Source organism: Lithobates pipiens, unplaced genomic scaffold (assembly GCF_037356315.1).
Source record: "Lithobates pipiens isolate NorthernLeopardFrog02 unplaced genomic scaffold, aLitPip1_a1.2 Scaffold_18, whole genome shotgun sequence".
Lineage (NCBI taxonomy): Eukaryota > Metazoa > Chordata > Amphibia > Anura > Ranidae > Lithobates > Lithobates pipiens.
In genome coordinates this window covers 224343000-224369852 of record NW_027507758.1, presented here as the reverse complement: position 1 = coordinate 224369852, position 26853 = coordinate 224343000, and the positions used below count along the sequence as shown (strand labels likewise).

Here is a 26853-nt window from a genome sequence, read left to right as displayed (position 1 = left end):
TGGGAGCAAGACCCGCCGCTGGCATGCATTCATGTCCCCTACCCAGAAGTGCAGGCTCGCGTATACTGTATATACATGATCCTGCACACAGCTGCCGCTGCTACAGGGTGGTCGCTAAGTGGTTAAACACATTAAGGCATTTACCACTGACCAAAATGCTGTTTTTTTTTCCTGCTTTGAAAATGTGTGCATATCCTAACATGCTGTTTTTTTTTTGTATTTCTGGCTCTTCATCAAACCCAGGAAGGTGGTGATACATTATCTTCAAGCTGATTGTAAAAGTGGAAGAACATGTTTTTAGGCACTCTTTAGCATTAGTATTAGTATTAGCATTAGCACTTTTTTGCATTAATTACACTTTAAGCCTAGCATACCTAACCTTGACTTGAGGGAATTTAACCTTTAACATGAAAAAGAATTTAAAGATCTGCTAAGGCTTAGTAGATATCCTTGATTTCAGGAAGAGAAATCCAAGGTAAGATACTGAAAAAGTTATTTAAAAGTTAAAAAAAAAAAAAGTCCTTCAATGAAAAAAAAAGTAGGATTTAAGTAACCAACAACCCTTTTTTTAAATGTATTTTTTTTTATAAATAAAGGGGGAGATAGGATGTTGGATGAGAACAGAGTCTGTGCAAGCACCAGGATGTTACCGGGTGAAAAAAAAAAAAGTTTATGTAAAACAGGTCCCCAAGGAGGCCTTTAGGATTCCTTATCCCTCTTGAGGGAACCAAGCAGGGTAGCATAACATGACAAACACAGCGAGTTTAATGAGTTCAGGGCATGTAAAAGATTAATAATATCTGGAAGAAGATAGCACCTTTGAGTAGAGTGCACACCGATTATGGAGACATAAAAAAAAATAAAGGAGTTTTGAAGCGAGTCAACAAACAATGCAAATAGTGTGGACATGAAGGACATACTAAAGGGGAGTCAAAATGAGGAAGAAGGTCACCATTATTAGTAATGGTAGTTCAGGAGCCTTCCCACGAGAAGAGCTTTGCAGCTAGGTGCACTGCAGGGAAGGTAAAATCAAACAAACAATGACCAATACAGAATGTGTATTTTTGCCTAAGCAACCAAGCTGTTAAGGAAGGGGTAACCTTGGGGCCCAACAGAGACAGAATACAAAAGGCCACTAGCTACAGTGAGGGTGAATCTAAACAGAAGGCTTGTAGCTTTAAGCCCTTGTACACACGGTAGGACATTCCGATGGAAAATGTCTGCTCGGACCGTGTTGTTGGATAATCCAACTGTGTGTGGGCTCTATCGGACTGTTTCCGTCGGAATATCCAACGGACAAAGTTTTAGAGCTGGGCTATAAAACTTTCCGACAAAATGATCCGATCGGACTTTGTCCGATTGTGTGTAGAGAATTCCGATCGGACAAAGTGCCACACATGCTCAGATCAAATTCCTAGACCAAAGCTATTGGCTACTACCCTGAACGTAGTCCCGTCGTAATGAAATAACGTTGTCACGTTACGTACGATCGGATTTTCCGACAACTTTGTCCGACCGTGTGTATGCAACACAAGTTTCTGACAAAATCCGACCAATTTTTTTGTCGGAATGTCCGACCGTGTGTACAAGGGCTAAGATCTTCAGTGTAGGCAGGATGCAGACTCCTAATGTCTTTGAAGTTTAACAGCTACAGATGATGGAAATTGGAATCTTCCTAGCTCATCCACAGATCATCTGTGCTGAAGGGGTGAGTGAGTGAAAATCAGAAGGTCTGTGTATGCCATATGACCAAAGAAATTAGTTCCCTCAAGTGGAAAATTAGTAAGGCATTCTTTAAATTCATATTCTGTGACCTAGGCACATAGCCAAAGTGCCCTACACATACGAACAGACAATACTGCAATGCAAGACACCACCTTAGATGCCTCCAAGAAGCCATTTCACCTGAAGTGAAGGCTGTCAGACATTTTCTGAAGATGTTTTAAAGTTAAGGGTTTTGCCTTGTGCTAAGAGTCCTTTTTAAAGGATGCGATCTATTAAGGCATGGTTTCAAATATTAAAGTCACCGCCATAATAGGATGGAGAGAGGCTCCAGTTAAATCAAACAAAGACATAACTAGGGCACTCAACTGTCTATCAGTGATGAGATTTCCGTTGAGATAAGGAACTGGTAAGGACCATTTGACAAGGTGCTCCATATCAAAGGGAAACGCTTCTTCACATTTTCAAGAATAAGTCATGCTTGTATTGAAGTTCCCTCAGTCCTCAGAGGAACTTTTCCAGTACAGCAGGTATAGTGAATATTTTTTCATTTTGTAGCATCAGCTCTAAAAGGCTCTTACTTGGTACATCCGGGATGATCCTCCAGATGCATTGAAGCGTGTACAGCGTCAATCAGATTAGAAACAATAGTTTGCATTTCTGTGACAAATACAGACTACAAAAATGTCTGAAGATTCTGAAACAATAGGGGCCCCAGATACTCTGAAAGGTAAGAGCCCAGAGGGGTCAGAATTAAGTTTGTTCATTGTTCCATTCATGCACAGACAGATTTGAAGTCAGAAGTGGATTTGAGAGGGTGGGAGGACCCAGTAAAGGTCTCAGGCTCATTCAGTGGAGCTACAGAAGCTACTGGTGATAATAGCAATCATATAGAAACAGGAGACGAGAATACAAAACAAAGGTATGTGTTGCTGCTGGTGAGGTAGCAGGCAGCCGAATGTGATCACAACACTAAGGTTGGACAGTGGCACAAGACTGGAGACAGGATAATCTACAATGTGCTTCAAGCAACTCAAAGAGATTTCCTTCTGATTCAAAGAACGGATTGTAGAGTATGAACGTGCAAAAACTTCAGTTTCATTAGGCATAAGAATTACTACAGTTAAAAAAGATGGACATTTCAAAGAAAAAATAGTGCCCAATGGTTAAAATTGTGGGATAGTTCCCAATGCCGCCCCTTCCATCTGGCCATATGCATAAAAGTGGTTGTAAACCTCTGACATGAAATATTTCCTTACTTACCTCAATCCAAAGCACTGTATGTGAGGACACATAATAGGGCTATCTTTGACCTGTTTGGTATCTCACTGACAAAGACAGGTTCCAGAGACTTGGTCACACCAGAGGCTGTGCCATTGCTCTGGACCTGCAAAGTGGTCTGCTGCTAACCAACACAGTACACAAAAGATATGGAAATGGCCACAAGTAGAGACCATTGCTTGAAGAACACATTCCAGGTTAGCCAAGCAATATTCAATCCAGCAAGGTCCATGTATGGCCTCCAAAGCTATTGCTGAGGATACAATGATTTGGAAGGCTGCTGTATCCAGGTCAGCTTAAGCAGCATATTACACATCTTGACTGAGGAGTAAAACTAAGGGATACAGAGTATGTTGTTTTTTTGTTTGCCAGCGTCCCAACATCAATGCATCAGTATAACCCATTGGTCTAAAATGATCTGCTATTTCTGTGTACCTTAATAAAGAGATAATAGATATACCTGCCTAACTATTAAAAAAGAAATAGTAATGATATAGTCGGTATCCTCATCCTCATAAATCTATACAGAAAGCAAATATAGGGAAGGGGCCTATACATGGAACACTCCAACCATGGACTAGCCAACCATCCCCCAGTGGAGTAAAGGACTGTCTTGCACCTCTCCAGCAGACTCGGACTCCTCCCCCGTATGGGAGAGGGCCCGGTCTGTTGCTTCCGATCACATGGAAGTTTCCATGGTGACCGGAGGCTAGTGCGCGCTGTCACGTAGTGACGCATGCGCACTTGGAGCAGCGGACCCGGCGATGTCATCGCTCGGCGCCTGACGCCGCTTGTTGATGTAGCCGGGTTGGAGGTTAAAAAGGGGAGCCATATGGCTCCTTGTCAGAGCGGCTCTCTCCAACCGGACCAACGATGCAGCAGACTGCGGTACAGATCCCAACTAACTACTAGGTAACTACACATTACAGATTCAGCCCCTATCCATATCTGGCGCTCGGCTACTTTTCTACCCTGGGGTTTAAAAACATTCCTACTAGACTAATATGTTATATATTTGTTCTACTAGGACCACTAACTCAAGCCAGATTAATCTGAGGTTCTTCTTGTTTCTGCTATTGGGGACCACTGACAGGGGACCTGTATTATATCATTGCCATACCAAGCCGCCCTCATAAGAACTGTCTGTGATCAATGCAGCCACCTTGGATGTGGATTCTAATCTGATACTTGCTGATAAATACACTGGTATGTTAAGTTCCCATTGAGATTACGCCTGGTTACATATTAACCTATTAATGGCAATATAATATACTGAGATTAATGACACTGGTATTACTATTTTCTCCTTTCAGCCAGCTCTGTACATTGAAACCTCCCGTGTCCGCCCCGAGGGTGGTCAAGCCCAGATTATGGGAGCCACCCGTGTTCCATTTTTGGTCCGTACCTTGGTTTCTCACGGTGGTGAGCCATCTGCTCTGTAGTACCAAAGGTGTTTATGGTTATAAAAATACTCTGTACAATGAGATTTTGAGATGTGTTTTGTACACTATACCAACAATGTTGACGTTATATATTTAATTGTAGATCTGTAGCAAGATTTTCCTGAAGAAGCGACATTAAGTCGTGAAACTAGTTGAAAAATACCATCAACTTGGATATCAGTCACTTTGCCCTGAACCTCTCTATAGGAGAAAGATGGGTATTATCTAAATACATTACTGTGTGTTGTAATTATGTTGTCTGTCAACAATTGTTTTTAAATTTATATTTTTCCTTTTTTCTAATAAAAACTATTTTAATTGTAATCGTTATATTTTTATGGGTATCAAGACAGTCCTTTACTCCACTGGGGGATGGTTGGCTAGTCCATGGTTGGAGTGTTCCATGTATAGGCCCCTTCCCTATATTTGCTTTCTGTACCTTAATAAAGGATAAAGAAACACATTTTGTCATATCTTCTTGGTCTATGCTGCACTGTAATCAGTTATATTGTTCTGATGGTACAGAACTTGCCCATCTGTTATGGACAAGAGGGAGTTACCAACAGTATTTCCCTGTTGTCCTGATACAGTATGGTGAGAGTGTCATCATCCTAGAACTGGAAGGGTGTTACAGGAAGAATCAAGAGTCTGAAAAGAAATGAAAAAAAGCTTGGAAGGAGAAAGCCAACAGCTACTACATCTAAGGACTGATAAGTTGCAATATATAAATTTTTTTGATTTGGTGTCTGAAAATGTATCTAAGCCCAAAAAAATAAATTGACGGTGACTGTATTAGTTATAATTTTAGAAAAATGTTCTCCTTTATCTTTAACTGACAAGACCACTAGAAACACATATCTTGTCCTAGGTTGGCTATGCTCACTTACCATATACAGTGCCTTTAAAAAGTATTCATATCCCTTGACATTTTCCACATTTTGTCAAGTTACAACCAAAAATGTAAATGTATTTTATTGGGATTTTATGTGATATAACACCATAAAGTGGTACATAATTGTGAAGTGCAAAGAAAATAAATGGTTTTCAATTTTTTTTTTATAAATAAATATCTGAAAAGTGTGACTTGCATTTGTATTTAGCCCCCTTTACTCTGATACCCCCAACTAAAATCAGTTGGAACCAATTGCCTTCAGAAGTCACCTAATTAGTAAATGGAGTCCACCTGTGTGTAATTTAATCTCAGTATAAATACAACTGTTCTGTGAAGCCCTCAGAGATTTGTTAGAGAACCTTAGTGAACAAACAGCATTATGAAGGCCAAAGAACACATCAGACAGGTCAGGGATAAAGTTGTGTAGAAGTTTAAACCAGGGTTAGGTTATGAAAAAAATATCCTAAGCTTTTAACATCTCATGGAGCACTGTTCAATCCATCATCCGAAAACGGTAAGAGTATGGCACAACTGCAAACCTACCAAGATATGGTCATCCACCTAAACTGACAGGTCTGGGAAGGAGAGCATTAATCAGAGAAGCAGCCAAGAGGCCCATGGTAACTCTAGATGAGCTGCAGAGATCCACAGCTCAGGTGGGAGAATCTGTCCACAGCACACCTAATGGTTGTGCACTCCACAAATCTGGCCTTTATGGAAAAGTGGCAAGAAGAAAGTCATTGTTGAAAGAAAGCCATAAGAAGTCTTGTTTTCAGTTTGCGAGAAGCCTTGTGGGGAACACAGCAAAAACATGTGGAAGGTGCTCTGGTCAGATGAGACCAACATTGAACTTTTTGGCCTAAAAGCAAAACGCTATGTGTGGCGGAAAACTAAAGCCTCGTACACACGGTTTGATTGTTGGCAGGGGATTGACGGACTGTTGTCCTAAAATCTTACCGTTAGTACGCTCCTTTTGACAATTGTTGTCCAATTTTCCACCAACAAATGTTGGATGACAGGCTAGTAAATTTTCAGCGGACAACGGTTTGACGTCAGATTTTCATATGGTCAGTACACAAATCCATCACACAAAAGTCGAAAGTACAAACACGCATGCTCGGAATCAATGCTCAAACACGAAATTAGCAGAAGGGGTTCAAAGAGTGACGCTCAAGTGCTGAAATTCCTCTTGGTCCGTCACTACATTTGTATTAGTGGCACATAATAATGGTACACAAATGTCGTAAGACAAGATCCTGGCACACGCCCTTTTGACAAAAATAAGATGCTCGGTTGTCCAACAATTGTACCGTATGTACGAGGCTTAACACATCACCCTGAACACATCATCCCCACCATGAAATGTGGTGGTGGCAGCATCATGCTGTGGGAATGCTTTTCTTCAGCAGGGAGAGAGAAGCTAGTCAGAGTTGATGGGAAGATGGAGCCAAATACAGGGCAAATTTAGAAGAAAACCTGTTAGAGTCTGCAAAAGACTTGAGACTGGGGCACAGGTTCACCTTCCAGAAAGACAATGGCCCTAAACATACAGCTAGAGCTACAATGGAATAGTTTAGAATAGATCAAAGCATATTCATGTGTTAGAATGGTCCGGTCAAAGTCCAGACCTAAATCCAATTGAGAATCTATTGCAGGACTTGAAAATTGATGTTCACAGACACTCTCCATCCAATCTGACCGAGTTTGAGCTATTTTGCAACCAAAAATGGGCAGAAATGTCACTCTCTAGATATGAAAAGCTGGTAGAGACATACCCAAAAAGATTTGCAGCTGTAATTGCAGTGAACGGTGGTTCTACAAAGTATTGACCCAGGGAAGCTGAATACAAATGCACGCCACACTTTACACATATTTATAAACAATTTTGAAAACCATTTATCATTTTCTTTCCACTTCACAATTATGTGCCACTTCGTGTTCGTCTATCACATAAAATCCCAATAAAAAATCCATTTCAGTTTTTGGTTGTAACATGCCAAAATGTGGAAAATTTCAAGGGGTATGAATACTAGGGGTATGAAGGCACTGTAAAGGTTGAAGCTGTGTTGTCACCTAAGGACACACATCCCCTCCTTACCACTCACCTGAGCTGTAAGTGTTACTACTGCAAAAAAAAAAATTCTGTATTCTACTGTGTGGCAACACAGTGTTTATTTCAGAAACGGATGAACTGAAATACCAATCTTTTGACAGGTAAAATAGTAAAACAGATCCCATCCTGTATATGTATTTCTTTTCAACAGATTTTTATTTTTGTTCTTACAGTACACAGGTGACATGGTACAGGCTAAAGCGAAGCAAAAAGGTAAAAATACTTACCGTAGTTCCAGCGGCTCTCACCGGCATCTTCTCCCAGGCGCTGGTCTTCAGCAGTCTTGTTTGGCCGGCGAAGGATGACGTGACTCCCTCACATGCGCAGGAGTGCAGTCATCCACATGGCAGCGTGCCGACATGTATATGTGTAGATCTTCCCCCCTCCAAATACATTTCTACCTTGTTTTTCAAAGATTTTCATGCCCAGTAATCCTCACCTTAAAAGCGGAGTTCCAGCCATTTCTGTGTTTATTAAAAGTCAGCAGCTACACTTTTTAAAACACACACTCACCTGTCCCACGGTCCAGCGATGCGGACGCCCAAAGCCTCAGTTTTTTCCCCTCTCCCCTCTGCGGCGCCAGCATTACTAATGTGGGCACCTGGTTGTGACAGCTTGTGGCTTCACAGCCGGGTGCGCACTGCGCACAAATGCGAGCTGCACTGCGCATTCTAAATGGCCGAGGTGGAACTCCACTTTAACTAAGGTCCCATAATTTTCCAACCAATAATTTCAAATTGTGACAAATCAATCTTTAGAAGCAGCACTATATGCTAGTCTGACTGGTCCTACTGCTATACATTTTATCGTCTTTTTCACCTGAAAAGTCTCTAAATTGTCAGGATGGGATGTGGCCCCTGCCAGAACTATCCACGGATGTTTTGTTGCCGACGTGTAAGAACTGGTATGTTGACGGACCAAGAATCAAGGCAAGTTTTAGGCTGGGTTCACACCATTGCGAATTGGTTGCAGGTTTTTCCTGGATCCGATTCGCAATAGCAGGAGATTATGACAGCTCTCTATGGAGCCGGTTCACGTATCTCTGCTGAGGCTCTGGTGCAAATATTCACAGGAACCCTGTGTGTCTTTTGTTCCGTTTCAGGTCCAAATTCAGTCAAAAATTCAGGCTGAAATCACACCTGAAATGGAGAACGGGGATGCACAGGACCCCTGCCATGACCCACATCGGTATTGGCCCGTGAACCCAGCATTACTGTTTGCTAATTTTTTTTTAAGAAAACAAGGCAGAGATGTAATAATAGTGTGGGCGGAGACATCATTGGCCTTATTTTAATTCGGACCCCTTACAGTTGGGTCCTGACCCTCAAAGCAAATTAAAGCAGAAAAGAAACCTCCAGGTTAGGGGTTCCAAAACCCAGCAGCAGGCAAAATTAACATATCTACAACATGTATTCCCACATGCAGGGGCATTGCTGGTACAGAAATGTAAAAATCTCAGTACATTGAAAGATGTCCACTGCTGAAGAAACTGAAAGGGATGCAGACTAAAACTAGATCAGCCTGATGCCAGCTCATGTGTCTGGTATGCTTGTCCTTATTCTTTGGGAGTGGACGGATCTGGTTTTGTGTTTGTTTGCATGTGTGGGGTGGGGATTATGGGGCAACAGAGTCACAAAATCTGGTGGACAAGGACTGGTGTATTCATAATATTTTGTTGCTATGCCTAACCAAGTAAGTTTACTGCAAATCTTAAAAAGGCAACATTAGGAGATCACTACTACTATGTGGGCCAGAAGGGCCCAGTCTCTACCCGCAACACCAAAGGCAGATCAAGAACATTTTAAACATAAGTCCTGGTTCAAATGGTCTGAAGCTGCACCGCACAGCGCAACCTCAGTACGGCTTGCAAACAACTTCTTTAATAGAAGTCAATGCAAGCCGCTCCCAAGTCACCCCTAAGTAGTACTTTTTCTAGGTCAGATCGACTTGAGTCGCTCCTATTAGAACGGTTCCATTGTACTGAATGGAGCATGACTTGTCAGGCTGACAAGTCGCCTGACAGGTTGCCCCTGTGTGAAACGGCACTAAAGGTTTATGTGAATAGCTACTACTATAAACAAAATACAACAGTAAATGAGTACTTACATTTGCACAGTGTAAGGCTAAAGCACAGAAAACAGCAAACATTTTGAAGTTATTCTCATCAGTTTTAGAGAAGGCACTTCCACTCAGTTTGTTCACCATTTGGACAACACCAATAACACTGCCTCTGCTTACAATAGGCATGCATAAAATGTTCCTTGTTGTATAACCTGTATATAGATCCACTTCTCTGCAGAGATACAAAAATGCAACTTAAGTTACATTGCTACTGTTTTATATCCATATATACATGGACAAATAACACATACAATTATCCATCATTTTTTTTTTTTATTAAGTTCATCATTCATAAAACTAAAATAAAACAAAAAAAAGTCCAAAAATTACTTTTAGGAAATGCATGTAATAGCGATGTTATGTAATGAGGAATGCTTAACTAGTGCTATAGATTTCATTATGTTACTTTAATCATGACAACTGTATTACCTTTTACAATATTGCATGTACTTTAAACAATGACATACTAATTGCATAACTAGGTTATAATTTATTTGGCAGGCTTTAAGTAGACATAACGGTCTGAGGACAAATGATAGTTAAACCCCATTCTGCCCATGTGTATGTCTGTCTGGTGTGCATACTGGAAAACCATCAGCCAACCGACTCCCGATCAGCACTATCAGCCAATGGCAGAGCGCTGACCGGGATGTTATGGGGGGGGGGGGGGGGGTGCGTCAACCTGTAAGAACACAACAGCTCAGAGAGCAGAGAGGGAGATCACTGGACTAACCTCACATGTCAAGTACAGGGGCTCCGGCCAGAGTGGTTAGTTTATTTCCATGCACAAACAAAACCTGCAGTGTGTACCAGGCTTTAAAATATAATTTATATTCAAAGAACAATGCAAATCATCATTCTAGTTAGGCAAATAGCTTGAAAAGATGTGGTCAGTACTGAGAGCCTGTATTTCTCTCAATTATGGAATGCTTTAAATTATGAAACTACTCCAGTGTTTTTTTTTTTTTGCTTTAGTGTTTGATTTAAACTAAACGAAGGATTTATTCTTATAAAACAAATTCTACCAGTTAAATCAACAACCAAGTGAAAAACAAAAAGCCTACTTGCCCGTACAACAAGCAAGATAAACTTAGCACTGCTTAGTTTACATCTTTGAACTTAGAGAAAAAGACAACTCCTGGCCCACAGAGTTTCCCAACTGAATTTTCAAAATAAATAAATAGTGTTATATATATTATCATGGATGCATTAGTAAAAGAAAGTTAGATTCTTCCAAGATAAGGATAAAATGTGAGCCAGAGTCACCATCTGACCTTTAAAAAATGCAATATTTTCAGTTTGAATATTTGAAATGTGGTATCTGCTACTGTGGTAGTGGTGGATGTGTAGGGGCAAGCCAAACTCAACGCAATATAAACAAAATGAATAAAAAGCTTAATAACTTCATAAAAATTCCTCTCCAAGACATTTTGAAATATATAATCTCGAGAGATGACAGATGTACTGAAAGATCTGTTTTTGTAGAAGCCATATTTGGGAGAGAAGTTTTAAATAAATAGATATTAATTAAAATGACCTGTTAGGGAGAGATGCCACATTTGTAAAAACTGTTAAATTATCAAGCCTTGTGCTCATGCTATGTTTGGGTTCACAGAAGAAACCAACTATAAAAGTAGCACTAAATTAAAAAAACTTAAAAAAAGTATTTTGCGAATTTGTTTTGTGTAGCTAACATTTTGAATCAACTTATTTGTAAAGCAACTTTAAAGGGATACACTACTGACATGGCAGCTTGCTGGCTCTTTACTGAGATCGGTAATGCGATGTGTTATGCCCTTAGACCATTCAGAGTATGCATTATTTACCGCTTGCCGACCAGCCACGGTCATTATACTGTGGCAGGTCGGCACATTCCCGCGAGCCATCGTAACTGTACGTCAGCCCTTGGAACAGGGATAGCAGGCGCGCACAACCGATCACTGCCAGCCACTCGCGATCACAGGCATTAGAGCCAGAACAGGGATGTGTGCGTAAACACACAAATTCCTGTTCTGTCTCGCCTCTCAGATTGTATGTTCGTACTAGCTAGGAACAACGGATCTATCTTCTCCTCTAGTCAGCTCCTTCCCCCTACAGTTAGAACACAAACTGAGGGAACACAGTTAATCCCTTGATCGCCCCCTAGTGTTACCCCCTTCCCTGATAGTGACATTTACACAGTAATTAGTGCATTTTTATAGCACTGATCGCTGTATATATGTCAATGGTCCCAAAAAATGTTTCAAAAGCGTCCGATCTGTCTGCCACAATGTCACAGTCCTAATAAAAAATCACAGATCACTGCCATTACTAGTAAAAAAAAAAATAATAATAATAAAAATTCCATAAATCTTTCCCATAGTTTGTAGACGCTATAACTTCTGTGCAAGCCAATCAATATACACTTATTGCAATTTTTATTACCAAAAATATGTAGAAGAATATATATTGACCAAAACTGATGAAGAAATTAGATTTTAAAAACATTTTTGGGGATTTTATGTAGCAAAAAGTAAAAAATATTGTTTTTTTTCAAAATTTTTGGCTCTTGTTTGTTTATAGTGCAAAAAATAAAAACCGCAGAGGTGATCAAATACCACCAAAAGAAACCTTTATTTGTGGGGAAAAAAAAAGGATGCCAATTTTGTTTTGGTACAGCGTCACACGACCGCGCAAGCGACCTAGTGACATATCGCAAAAAATGGCCCGGTCAGGAAGGGGGTAAATTCTTTTGGGGCTGAAGCACTTAAAGCCCTACTCTCTATGATCTTTTAGCCAGATTTTTTTTCCATTTTCAAACTGATTTCCTTAAGCATGTAGACTTTAAACCTGCACATTAAGGTGTGTGTGTGTGTGTGTGTGTGTGGTGTGTGTGGTGTGTGTGGTGTGTGTGGTGTGTGGTGTGTGTGTGGTGTGTGTGGTGTGTGTGGTGTGTGTGGTGTGTGTGGTGTGTGTGTGTGTGTGTGTGTGTGTGTGTGTGTGGGGGGGGGGGCACCCAAGTACACTATATCCATAGCTGCTCTTTTGTCTATGTTTTTGCTTACTTCCTCATAAAAATAAATATAATTTGTTTGACAACTTTGGTTTTTCATTAATCCATGGTGTCTATTGCTTAAAATATTACCTACTAGCAACAGCTCTTCTAAGTGGGCTTTTGTTAAACTCTCAAGTATTTTCCTCACTACATAAGTCAAACTAACCTGTCTGCAATTACTTGGTAAAGACTATGATCCTTTTCTACAACTAGGCACCACACTGGTTATGCATCTAGCCAATAGTACCACACAATAATTAAATGGTATCTAAAAAATTGAAATAGCAGCTTTGATATGTCAAACTTTTGTCTAAATGTTTCTGGGACATGTCAATTTTGAGCCTTTGGGGTTCATTTGGGGCTATAGCAATTCTATCCCAGTTATGAACTTAAGTTCTCCCATTTTCCTTTCTATGCACAGAGCTGAAGAAGGTATGTGACACATTTTTCTCTCTTTGCCCTGTCACTAACTTAAAAGGGCCCAGGCCTGCCTTTTTTTTCTGTTATTATATTTGAACATTTTATAGGGGATTGTTCCACTCTCTTTTTACAACCTGTTTGTTTTGAATGTTTGTGCCCCTGCTTTCCTTTTTTACATATTCTGCTATATTCTTTATAAATTTTAAATAATGATAGTGTTCCTTCATTTTTATATGCCCTTTTCTATTAAGAGCTTCTGTAACATTAGACGTGAGCCACATAGGTTTAAAAAGCTAAAAATAAAACCCATTGCCCATGGAAATATATTTTGCAGTGTGTTTGCATACACTGTGCAATATTTTTAGTTCTGTTCTGTGTTTTTTCAATAACAATAATCCCTCCAAGTGTTTGGAAAGCAGCTTACAGCCTTTGAAAAATGCTCTCTCAAAAGTGTTTTGATCTTTCCAGCATGTGCTTGTTGTATACAGCTTACATTAAGGCTACTTTCACACTGGCAGCGCGGGCAGTTAGCGCTAAATCCCTGCTATTTTTTGCAGGGCTTTAGTGCTGTTTTAGCTGCGTTTCTTGGGTGTTAAAAGATTTTTTTTTTTTTACACAAAAAGGGGTAAACTTTAGTTTTGTGGTGCTTTCAAATCGCTTTTAAGGTGCCTTGGGAGCGGTGCCCATTCAGTGCAATTGGCAGGGGCGTTTTGGGAGCACTAAATACAGTGCTCCAAACCCGCACCAAAGATGCTGCTTTCAGGACTTTTCCTAATTTTCCGCAAGTGCACCACCCCAGTGGGAAAGCCCACACTGCACAGAATGGGAGGCAGCTTTCAGGCGCTTTTTAGAGGCTTAAATGCCTGAAAACTGCCTCAGTATGAAATAATACTAAATGAAATCATATTATGGTCACTGCTACCCAGATGTTCCTTTAAATGAACATTTCTAGTAAGCTTTGCATGATTTGAGATTAGCAGGTCCAGCAGTGCATTATTTCCAGTTGGGACTTCTATAAACTGTATCAAAAAATGTATGCATTATATACTTCGAAATGAATGCAAGACGTTTTGTCAATTGAGAAGCTGCACAGTGAGTGACACACTGACCGATGTGCTCCAACCTTAACTCTCAGTTACACTGCCTAAACTTCAGCAGTGACATCACCATCAGAGGCTACATGTACTGTAAGTAAGCAGCCAACAGTAGGGCACACACCATTAGAGGTACCATTTTGGTATTTATATTGCATCTATCATGGTATTTTGTACTTAAAATCCCTTTTTTTGGAGTATAACACATGAGATTAAAAGCAGAATTTCACTTAGTAAAGTAATTCCTGCTGATGGGCCTGGGTTTCCAGATCTGACGTCTGTCTGACATTTTTTTCAAATCTGAAATGTGCATTTGGATAGGGTTAAAATTGAAATTTTGCCCAGGTCAGAATAGGCTCGGCTTCTCTGAGAGTAACCGGTATCCCTGTATCATCTTGAAGAATAATGTATGCCACTATTGTGGTGTTGCCAGATTGAAACCGGACTGTCAGTCCCCAAAGCAGAAATGTCCAGTGTAGAAGGGCAAATTAAATTGGCCTGAGCTCCAGGACATTAAAATGGGCATCCTCTGATGACCACGTCCCATGATCAAACAAGGAAGCCAGGGCACCATCATCCCAGGACCACAGAGCTGTAAAGGTCCCACCACTTGAAGTGTGGGCACCCCTTCTTTAGGACAGAGTTTTGTTGCCAGCTTTGGGGGTCCAGGCTCTGAAAAGGAGCCTTCTGCTTCACATTAAAGCTCTTAAAGAAACAAAAAGGCTTCTGCTGCTTGTACAGAGGTAAGGGTGCTCTTTCCTCTCATACTCTCTGGAATAAATCTATCCAAGGCATTGCTGTTCACCTTTAAAAGACATATGTTTTAACTATTCTTCTAGGGGATCTCTGCTGAATTTCAGCCAGAGCACTCCTCTCATGTGAACTGACATAAGGCAGAGGCGATAGAATCTCCCAACCTGTCCACACAGGAGCCTGATGCTCCAGGAAACAGCTCCAAGGGCTGTCTAGCTAAATACCCTGACTTAAGGGCCCCTTAACCCGGAGCTGTGTGGATCAGCTCCACTGAGATCCAGTCACAGTCTCCTGCCATGCGAATTGGATCCGGGGAAACCCGCATTAAATTTGCATAATTGTGAATCCAGCCTCAAAAGGACTATTGGAAGTGATAGTACAAACAAGTAAGCTCCAAACTGATATAGAAAAATATTTACATTTACAAATCTTTATTACAATGTACAATGATCACAGCATGAGTGTATGGACATAACCTTCATTAAATAAGGAGGATTACAGAGACATCCAAATATCAAATACGAATATGTCATCTACAGGAACGGTGTCCCAATTTTTGTTGAGTGAACTGCTTAGGTGTGCAAACACCTTGCCCAGATGAGGCCATTCAGTGTACAGATCCTCTTCAGTATGAGGATGTATAGAGGACAGGATTAGGCTGAATACGACAACCTTTTTAGACCTCCAAGTCCGTCACCTTAGGTCCAGCGAGGACAGTTTTACATTTTTATGGATCACCTCTGTGAGGAAATGCTTTGCGGTACCTTGAGTTTTGGAAATGTTTGATGCCAGAGAATACTCCTCAGGTGATATTTCCCCTCGGGAGTCATCTGCTTCCTCTGACCCCTCCTCCTCCAACTTCTCCCCTTCCAAACCTATGGAACCTAGGAAGGGTGGGAGGGAAAATTCACATGGAAGCTTCTGTGGTGTCAGAGACCTGGATTGTTTACAATCGCCCCTCTAAAAATACTTGTTGATATCTTGCCAATTGTTCCAGCACAGCGGACAAGGAAGCACAAAATGACTCCTTGGATATAAAGGTCCCTTAGGAAGGAGCCCCAGAAGGAGTGAGTGATAATCCTGCTGCTGATTCGGAGCCAGATCCAGTCTATTGCCCCATAAATGAATTTCTGGAGAAAAGACCATTATCAACACCAATGTTAAGTTTCAGTTTGGTAGCAAACAATAAGGACTGATTCCTACCACATTAAAGAGACCTGTCTTGTAATGTACTGCGAAAAAAAGGATTTTTACAAGTAGGTGAAAAATTATATTTTCTTAACCATCTTCCAACATATACATACACACATATACATACACACACACACACATATATTAATATTATAACATGGGGACCATTAGCTCTCCTGGTAGATGCTTTTGCCAGTGATTCATATAGTCAGGAACTATATTTTAGGGCACGGTAGCCCATTTTTATTAAAAAGGCAAATAAAAGTCCATAACAAAGGGTTTCCCACACAGTGGTTCTTCTCCAGCAAATACACACAACTGAAAATGCTAGCCCACCTGGCTCTCTTTAGCAGCACCTGTGCTCCTTATCCTGGACCACTCCTTGTAAATAAACTTATCAAAATAAGTTAGGTAAGGAAACACCTTAGCCGTACGGGCCGGCTTGTGGGACCCAAAAGAGACTGACACCTCTGTAGATGCCCCTGCCATATCCTCCATCTTTAGGGTATCCCGCACTGCTGTGATAAGTGCTCCTACAAGCGCTTTTTCCTGCACTGACCCGTACATGGACTCATTCTCATTGTCCGAACGGTCCTGGTCCGCATCATCTGAAACTTCAGGACAGGGACTCCAGGACCGCTGACAGAGCATCCATAGGCACCGAAGGTGCAGGGGAAACAGTTGCCATAACAGGGATGTCTGGGGAAGAAGTGCCAGCTGCTGACGCCATGCTGACCCACACTCGCCTGTCACCACTTAGGGACCTAAGGCAAGTCACACAAAATGCCCACCCTCCTAGCTGCCACAAACTGAGGGGCCCCCCGCAGGACTCACCACCCTGACCCAGGTACTGAGCTGTGCTGCCACCGTCCGCTCTCTCCTGTGTCAGCCACAAGGTGTTCTGTGTAAAATTTGCGCTGTTCCAGAAAGAAACAGTCACTCAGCACTAGAGGCAAAACAAGCTGAGGCTACTAGAAAATGGCCGCCAACCACCTCAGCAAAAAAAACGTCTGAGGGCACTGGGAAAATGGGCGAATTTCCAGAAAATGACCAAAAGGGAAAAAACTGGCTGTGGCTACAGAAAAATGCCAGCACAGCTGCCTCCCCACATCATGTACACACTAAAACACCCCACCATGGCCCAACAAACAGGGAAAAGGACGAGCGGACCACCAACACCCAGCGCAGCCCCCTGCCAGGACTCTGAGCCCCCCCCAGAGGACCCCTGGCCCGGTACGTGCACCACACCCCCATATGCCCAGACGCACAGTGGTCCATAGCATGGGGAGGAGGGAAAGGGACAGGGAGAGAAGAAAGGGAGCGTGAGAGACCCCCTAGTCGACCTCCCAGGGAATGCCCAGCTGCTCCATCCTGCTGAGACAGGTGGAACCATACTTACCCCTTCTGCAGGGACTGCTGGACGCATTCCACGAACAGACCCATCATCCGAGCAGTACCGGGGTGGCTGTCGGCCAAGGCAAACTGACACGGACAGCAGCAGTCATATGGGTGCCACGGAGCATATAGCTCACCGGCCGCCCCTGGATCAGACGGGGCATGTCATGGCCAACCCAGAGCGCAGCTAAGGTCTGCTCACGCTCGATGGCCAGGCTGGGGAGACTACCAGGATCTATATTATCCAGCCTGTCACCCAGCCTGGCTGTTGATTGTAGATCACAGGAATCAAAAATGCAGAAACCCGAAAAAATTACCAGGACCAATGGTCCCCAGCGGGAGCCAGGTCCTTCTACACCAGGCAGAAAAAAACAGAGCTGCTGGATGCAGTGTGAGGGGTTATAGCCAGTAGGACCGCCCCCTGCTGTTACATGTTCTGCCTAGTCCTCTCCTGAAGGTGACGATATAACCCTAAGGTCAAGATGAAGATGCTGTGTCCGTCAATGAATGAAAGAGAAATCCTATTTTCTTTAATCGTACATCACGGGACACAGTAATTACTATGTGGGATGCCCCAGAGCAATGCCAACTGAGGGGAGGGATCAGAGGATTTATACTGCTGCCTGCAGTACACTGCACCCAAAGGCGACATCCTCATGTCTTTTTACATCCACCAGATAGAATCTGGTAAATGTATAGATTGAAGACCAAGTTGCAGCCTTGCAGAATTGAGCCATAGAGGCTTGGTGATGCACTGCCCATGAAGCACTAACAGCCCTAGAGGAGTACGATTTGATTTGAGCAGGTAGAACTACCTCTTTAAACCATAAGCTTGAACGATTACTTGTCGAATCCATTTAGAAATAGCAGATTTCAATGCTGCATGTCCTCTTTTAGGACATTCAGGCAACACGAACAAAACATCTGTTTTCCAAATCTGAGCAGTCGCCTTTAAGTAGACTGCGACTGCTCTCACCACATCAAGAAAATGTAGTGATTTTTCTTCCATAGAACAGGGTTCTGGAAAAATTAAGGTAGAACAATATCCTGGTTTAGATAAAAACCTGATATTACCCAAGTGTACAGGAGTTACCTAACCGGAGATTAAGCCCTGTTACCCCTGAATAAAGTTAGGAACTAAAGAATGCAAAGTAAGCGGTCGTTGAAATACTGATAAGGCCAAGACCTGGCCTTAGAAAGCACTAAAGGCCAGCCTTATTTCTCACCCCATCTGCAGAAAGTCAAGGATTCTACCTTTGACCTATTTCCTGGGGTGCAACTCCTGGTTTCACAACAGGAGACATATGTTTCCCAGACTCCATAATATATAATTATGGAGATCGGCTCCCTTGCATTAACCAAGGTAGAAACTACTGAACCTGACAGCCCACGCTTCTTCAGAGTGTGGGTGTCAATAGCCAGACCGTTCAATTTTGCGTTTATAAAGTAGGATGTAACACCAGACCATGCGAGAGAAGGTCTGGCCATGATTGTAGGGTCCATGGGTCCCCTACTGCCATCTTTACGATCTCTGCATACCAAGATTTCCTCGGCCCTGCTGGGGGCCACAAGAATCAACATCCCTTCCTGCTTGATCCTGGACGTAGGCGTGGACGCAGGCAGAATAGGAGGAAATGCGTAAATCAGTGAGAATTGTTTCCACGGGAATAGCAAGGCATCTGTTCCCCATGCTAGTGGATCCTATGTTCTTGACACAAAGTTGTCGATTTCTTTGTTGAAACAGATGCAAACAGATCTAAGTCTGGGATCCCCCATTTTTGACATATTGACAGGAAGGTATCGGGGTGAAGGAACCATTCCCTCGGGAACAACTGCTGGCAACACAAGTAGTCCGCCTGCCAAATATTCCTAGAATGAAGACTGCTGATAGGCAAAGTATATTGTTTTCTGCCCAAAACAGGATATGATTCACCTTTCTCTGGGCCGTACAACTTATTGTGCCCCCTTGGTGATTAATATATGCCATTGCTGTGGCATTGTCGGATTGAATCCCGGCAGGACAATACCATGAACATTCAGGCCCTCAGAACCAAGAGCTCTGCCTGAATTTCTAAAATGTTAATGGACAAGGCCATTTCTGATCTGTGCCTCTTCCAGGACTGTTCCCCAACAAAAAAGGTTGGCATATGTTGTTACCACTTCCAAGGTAACGAAGGAAGGATTTTCCCCTTAGCAGATTTTTAGTTATTAACCATAAACCGAGTCTCCAGTGCACCCAGCCTACAGCACCTGATATTTCCAGGTGGTCTCTCATCCGGGTATTAACCAGGCCCGACCCTGCTTAGCCTCCAAGATCAGACGAGATCGGGCACTATCAGGGTGATGTGACCATAGGCTTTGGAGTCAGACACATTGGAAATGTAGAGCTTGAACCCTTTGTTCCAAGCCAATAGGAAACTGTTTTGCAGCAGTCTCGAATGAAACTGAGCATAAACAGCCTCATCTTTCCAACAACCTCATGCAAAGTTGAACAGAAGAAATTCATCTTGCTTCGACCCCCTAAATCAGTTCCTTTATGGCGCTGATCTTTGCCTGGGGTAAGAATACCCTTTTCTGGGTGTACCTATGGTCGGACCCAAGTATTTTAGCCTTCTTCATGGTTTTAAAGAAGATTTCTCCTAGGTTGAGAATCCAACCTAGATATTCCAGGTAGTTGAATGTGGTGACCAAACTTTGGTTTAAGCGGGCTACCGACTGGTCTATCAAAAACAGATCGACTAGGTAAACCATAATCGTTATACCTTGAGTCCTTAGTCTGGCTAGAAGAGGGGCCAGAACCTTTGTAAACACAAGGTGCAGTAGCTGGTCCAGAAATCAGAGCTACACACTGAAAATTACGACTTTACACCTTGAAAAGTAGATATTACTAGTGAGAGAGGAAATAGGCATATGGAAGTATGCATCTTTGATGTCGATTGACGCCAGAAGTTCTCTTTATAGGATGGAGATAACTGATTTGAATTTAGATTTTTCCAATCCAGAATGTCCATTTGGATTTGGCACCACGAAAAAAAAAAAAAAAAAAAAAAAAAAAAGGTTTGAATCAAACCCCAACCTCTGTTCTTACATGGGGACCCCCATGATCACTTTTTTCTTTTTCTCTGGATCCTTAGAAACGTTTGATCTGAGAAAACAAGGAGACGGGCACTCTTGGAACTCCAGTTAGTACCCTGGAGCTATTGAGGAAGTCCCCCATTCTCGACACTCTTCCTGACAGATGCTTGAGAACTGCAGAATTCCCCCTATTCCATTTGTAGAGATGAGTAGGCTTTCCAGAGCTTGAGGGAGACCCTTTTAACTCTTTTTTGGGGGTGTTTTAACCCCCCTTCTGACCATAGCCCGATGCACAAAGCCACTACCAGAAGAAATCGCATCAACTGCTTGAGCAATAGTCCAGCTACTGCCGCTGCTATTAATGCTCAGCCTGATGCAAATAGTAAATGTGTCAAATAGGAAATGCCTGTATCACCAAAACCTCTTTCATGCTTTTCTTTGCTGTTATGTCTTTCCGACAATTTTGCAGCCAGCGCAAATGGAGTTTTTCTTTTTTTAACACACACTCTCGCGTTGGACGCTAACGCCACGCTGAGCCCCTTTCCCACCTTTGCAACACACCCCCTCCTTTCTTTTTCAAAAAAAGAGTTTTCCTGCGCAAGCACGGGCCTCCGATCTGATGGGATCAGCTGAATAAGGGAGGGATGGCGTGGAGGAGACCTGGAAGCCACCGCCTTGTAGGGGTGGTGAAAGAAAACGACCATTTTTAGTTCTTCCGAGACCTGGACTCTGCCGCCGTTAGTTCTCCCTTATACTCAGCCTCTTGAAGAGGGGAAGAGCTCAGCACAGGTGGGGGTGTCTGGAGGAAGCAAACCCCCCCAAACTTACCAGAGGTCTGCCTGCTAGCCGGAGGAAAAAAGTATGCTGCTTCTGTGACACAGCTTGACTCTGAACAAAGCATGAGAAGGTACCGTATATACTCGAGTATAAGCCGAGATTTTCAGCCTCTTTTTTGAGGCTGAAAGTGCCCCCCTCGGCTTATACTCGAGTCATCGCTGTCTGCCCGCTCGATCAGCGTGTCGAGCAGACAGACAGCGGCCATTCTATTCAAAAGCCGCGCCTCCGGCTCCGCCTTCGCCTGTGATAGGCGGAACACTGAATTTCCCAGCAGCCTGTGTTCCGCCTATCACGGACGTCGTATCATCCTCGTACTACGGACGAGGATGATACGACGTCTGTGATAGGCGGAACACAGGCTGCTGGGAAATTCAGTGTTCCGCCTATCACAGGCGAAGGCGGCGGCGCAGCTTTTGAACTTTACAATGGCCGCCGACGAAGAGGGCACGGGACGGCACGGGACGGGACGGGACGGGGGCAAGGCAAGGCAAGGCACGACACGGGACGGATGCAAGGAGGCAAGGCAAGGCACGGCACGGGACGGAGGCAAGGAGGCAAGGCACGGGACGGAGGCTCGGGACAAAGGTAGGCTGGACACACACACACACACACACACACACACACACACACACACACACACACACACACATGGATGGAGACACACACAGGGATGGATGGATGGATGGATGGAGACACACACACACAGGGATGGATGGATGGATGGATGGATGGATGGAGACACACACACACAGGGATGGATGGATGGATGGATGGAGACACACACACACAGGGATGGATGGATGGATGGACACACACACACACAGGGATGGATGGACGGACACACAGGGATGGACGGACACACAGGGATGGACGGACACACAGGGATGGACGGACACACAGGGATGGACGGACACACACACAGGGATGGACAGGCATGTCTCACCCTCGGCTTATACACGAGTCAATAAGTTTGCCAGTTTTTTTGGGGGTAAATTGGGGGCCTCGGCTTATATTCGGGTCGGCCTATACTCGAGTATATACGGTACGTGCTCTATACAGCCCCCAGTGGTGACACTTAGGCATGACGACATTTACTTTAAAGGATACATTTCAGAAAAAAAACTCCACTTTCCCACCCCAGGGTTTTCTGTGGTAAAACCAACAGAACCATCTTCACCCTTCACAGTGGGTTCTGTTAACAAACCTTCAGGAACTGGGGACCCTCGTGGAACCCACAATTCTTGACTTGTAAAAAGCACCTCGCCATTAAAACTTTATGGCCTTAATACCAAAAGTACTGGATCCCGGGGTCCAGCTCTCTAAAAAGAGAAGCGTCATATTGAGGCCCGGGTACCATTCAATTCGGCCTAAAATGTACTTTTAATGGATCTGGCTGCATAGCTAGCCACAAGCAAAGATTGCTCCAGAGGAGCTCAGCACAGCACATCTTCACTCGTGACCAACACCTTAGACACTGGCAAAAAAAACCTGAGATACTCCCAGTAGTGGGAGGGGTTATATAGAGAGGCAACTTTCTGCTTATGGTGTGCCAGTGTCCAGCATCTGAAGGTGGAGTATAACCCACATAGTAATTACTATGGCTCTGTGTCCCGTGATGTACGAATAAAGAAACTACAAGTACAGGCAACCTTTGCGGCTGTTGGCTTGCAGTTCTCAATGAACAACCATGGCGCTGTTATGCGCTCTAGGTAGTTCATGGAGTCTTCCTGTCAGTGTGTAACTGCTTGCGCATATGAGGTACGAGCAGACAGCTTACATATATGGTCTGCAAGAGCCCTGCATTGCACCCACGATCTGCTGATTGTGGGTGCAATGCTTTGCAGGCTCATAGTTAAAAAAAAAAAATAAAAAAAATAAATAATAATAAATGCACATATTTTTATCTGGAAATAGATGTGCATTTATTAAAATTTTGTTTATTTGTTGCAAAGGTGAACTTATCCTTCAAGTTGCAAAGGTCTGGAATGAAACTGGGAGTATGGTACTGCATCAAGGGAGGCTACCTTCAAATCCAAGACCAAAACAATGTCCACAGGGACTGGCTTGAACCTGAAGGAACTTGTTAAGAATTGTGAGATTCTGAATGGGGTGAGTCTTCCTTGGGGACTAAACAGGTTGTAATAAAACCCCTGAAGCATCTCCATCCCCAGGACTGGGGCAATGACACCCTGTGAAAAGAGCTGCAGGAAAGCAGGGTGAAGATCCACCCTCCTCTCTGGGGCAGATGTCAAGTTTGAGGGCAAAAAGCAGGGTCGAGGCAAGTGTCAAGCTATCTTGCAGCCTAAAGTGACAATGCTCTGTGCTGTGCCCAGATGGCATGCAGACCTGGGGACAGGCAAACAAAAAGAAGCATTGGTATAACTTTCTGTCCCAAAAGACAGGCAGAATTAACTCTCAGTTATTGGCTACAATGAAGGAGAAAGTATAAAGAAAAATTTGACATTACCTGTTAAAGCGTGGATCTGCATAGGCATCAGGTATATTAAGAACTTCACCTGTTCTTGCAACTTGACCAGCTATACCTTTCTCAATAGAGAATCTGCATGAAACAAGAACACAATATTGGCCGAAACTAGGTACATTCTGTCTACAGTAAAAAAAAAAAAAAAAAAAATAAGGACCAATCTTTGAAATGAGACCTAAAACTAGATGAGAACACAATTAAAGGAAGTAAAAACATAACGCTGGTTCACTCACCGTTTTTAGGGGCAAAAGCATAATTATGTGAACCTTTGCTTTCAAGTACATGAATCCCACTCTAACCCTACAATTAAAATTCCTTGGTAACAGTTAATCAGTCCAGCACATCAGCCTGAAAGTATTTTAGCCCATTACGCTATACAGAACCACATCAATTCAGGGATGTTTGTGGGATTCCAGGCATAAATTTCCCATCAAAGGTGCTAGCATGCTATTTCCATTAGATTGCGAGAAGTATGGTTAACCACTTAAAGACCAGGCCTCTTTTTCAGACTCTGTGTTTACAAGTTAAAAACATACTGTTTTTTTTCTAACACCCTAGAGAATATAATGGCGGTCCTTGCAATACTTTCTGTCACACCGTATTTGTGCAGAGGTCTTACAAGCTCACTTTAAAAAAAAATAAAAATACACTTTTTTGAATTAAAAAATAAGACTACAGGTGTAGCCTGACCTGGGATTCTAACTGACCATAAGTGAAATAAGAGGAATATAGATGGTAAACTGACTGTTCTAATTTTCCGATGACGGTAGCTTCTCCTGTATACACATGGTACCCATTCCGGATAACGCAACCATCCCCTGCCCTGTCTTACCCCTTTACCCCTTTATCCTCACCCCTATACCCTCCCCAATGTCCCTCTATCCTACTACTCTTACAGAGCTTAAGAACGCTATGACTTGGCAACTATTCATAGGCTTTAATAGAGGCAGCATCCCCTTATCGAGCTGACTCAGAGGAGGCACGTATAGGTGACAGGGCTCTTCTAGGTGTATGATCCTGCTTCAGGTCTCCTTACCCTCACAGTGTGATCCCTGTAGGGGTGAGTATAGGGAGATGTGCACTACCTGTCTCCCATCTCAGTCCAGAATAGAAATACTCCTTTTACTATAACAATCATTTGTCGCCTTTTTGGGTTTGGTTTGGAGAGACTAATGGTCAGTTAACCTTTCTTGTTTAAATTCACAACACTGCTGAAGTTATGAATACTGTCATATGTTTCCTGTTTGTTTGAAATTGTATATATATCTCAGAAACTGCTGTATATGCAAGATACAATGTTCGGTTTTCCGAGAATATGTTCCGAAGTCGATTATGACTGTTGATGTTAAGTGTATTTTACCTTTCTGTCAAATGCAACTTTTTCAGAATAAAAATATGTTTAAAAAAAAAAAAAAAAATAAGACTAAAGTAAAGTTAGCCCATTTTTTTTTATATTGTAAAAGATAATGTTATAGCGAGTAAATTGATACCCAACATGTCACGCTTCAAAATTGCGCCTGCTCATGGAATGGTGACAAACTTTCTACCAGTTGCATGTTTTGCGTTACAGAGGAGGTCTAGGGCTATAATTATTGCTCACGCTCTACCGATTGCGGCAGAGTGTGTGGTTTGAACACCGCTTCAAAAAAAATTTTTCTTATTTATTTCACCTTTTATTTTTACACTATAAAAAAAAATGGTTTCACTTTTATTCCTATTACAAGTAATGTAAACATCTCTTGTAATAGAAAAAAGCATGACAAAAAAAAATGAGTCATTTTGCCAAAATGACATAAAAAAAATGTGCCTTTAAGAAGTATGGGCGGAAGTGACCTTTTGACGTCGCTTCCGCCCTGCTATGCTATGGAGATGGGTGGGGGCCATCTTCCCCTCACTCGTCTCCATACCTAGCAAGGAGACAGACGTGATCGCTTACCGGAGCCATCGGCAGCGGCGGAGGGCACCAGATCGCGGCAGGAGGGGGGGCCCTCTCCTGCCACCGAATCCGCTGCAGAGACCACTTTTATCTTGTAGCCGACCGCTGGCCGAACACGAGGATACTGAGGTTATGGCAGCTAGCTGCTGCCATTACGATATCCGTCCCCCAAAATAGGGACGCACATCGGCGTGCGCCAGTTGGCAAGTGGTTTTTGGCCATATTTCTCTTGTCAGTCACAGGAGTACAATTACTTTAGTCCACTTGTGACCCAGAGCCAGCTTATAGCAGTTTTCGTTTTTTTAAAGCCAGTGGGAAAGCTGCAGCATCACACAGATGCTGCAGTATGGAGTCGAGTGTGTATGTTTTTTTGGGGGTTTTTTTGTTTTGTTTTTTAAAGCCTGACAGCAATATTTATATATACATTACAGCATTGAAGTGGTTTACCGGAGATATGGCTAAAGCCATCAGCCATAATCCTGGTACTTTTTTTCAGCCAGAGGCTGGCTTCCGCTCATGAAAGTGTTCCGAGCGGTTCATGAAACTCTGGAACCCTTTCAGAGGAGGTGGGAGGGGACACCCCCTCCCGCTGCTTGCTGGTGTTTCTTAGGTTTACTGATTGCACCGACTCACCCGAGAAAGATCTGACAGTGCCGTCGGCTGGTCCCAGAGGTGATCAAAGGGTAGATCATCTTTGATCACCTCTATGCCCTTGGAGGACTGGAGCGACTTCTGATCCAGGGTGGAAGTAAACAATTTTTTTTAATGCATGTGTATATATGTATATATAGAGAGAGAGAGATATGGGGAAAAAAACGATCGGATGGGATTGCTGCATTTAAAAATTATTTATAAAAATCCAAAATCAAATTCCATTCAGTGTCAACTGCATGACGGTTTCGGCATATACAGGTAGCGTCCTTCTTCAGAAAAAGTCACATGCAATGATAATGGTTTTTACAAACATATTTATATTATATTATACACTCCTATCTCATGTGAGATCAATTAACCAATCATAGATCAGTGTTTCCGAAGTATGTTATAAACCCTAGTGGAGTA

The 26853-nt window shown here is 42.8% G+C and overlaps 1 protein-coding gene and 1 pseudogene across 2 annotated transcripts in view; both read right to left on the bottom strand.

Moving 5' to 3' along the window:
- Positions 1-26853, bottom strand: part of PDE10A (phosphodiesterase 10A) — a 453343-nt gene that overhangs the window by 140671 nt on the left and 285819 nt on the right. For both annotated transcript variants that reach the window (XM_077486632.1, XM_077486633.1), the window contains exons 12-13: positions 23838-23930; positions 9557-9743 (exon numbers count right to left, since the gene is read on the bottom strand). In XM_077486632.1, the coding sequence (XP_077342758.1) occupies positions 9557-9743; positions 23838-23930 (280 nt within the window). The remainder of the gene's footprint in view (positions 1-9556; positions 9744-23837; positions 23931-26853) is intronic.
- Positions 19697-19815, bottom strand: LOC143990772 (5S ribosomal RNA; annotated as a pseudogene).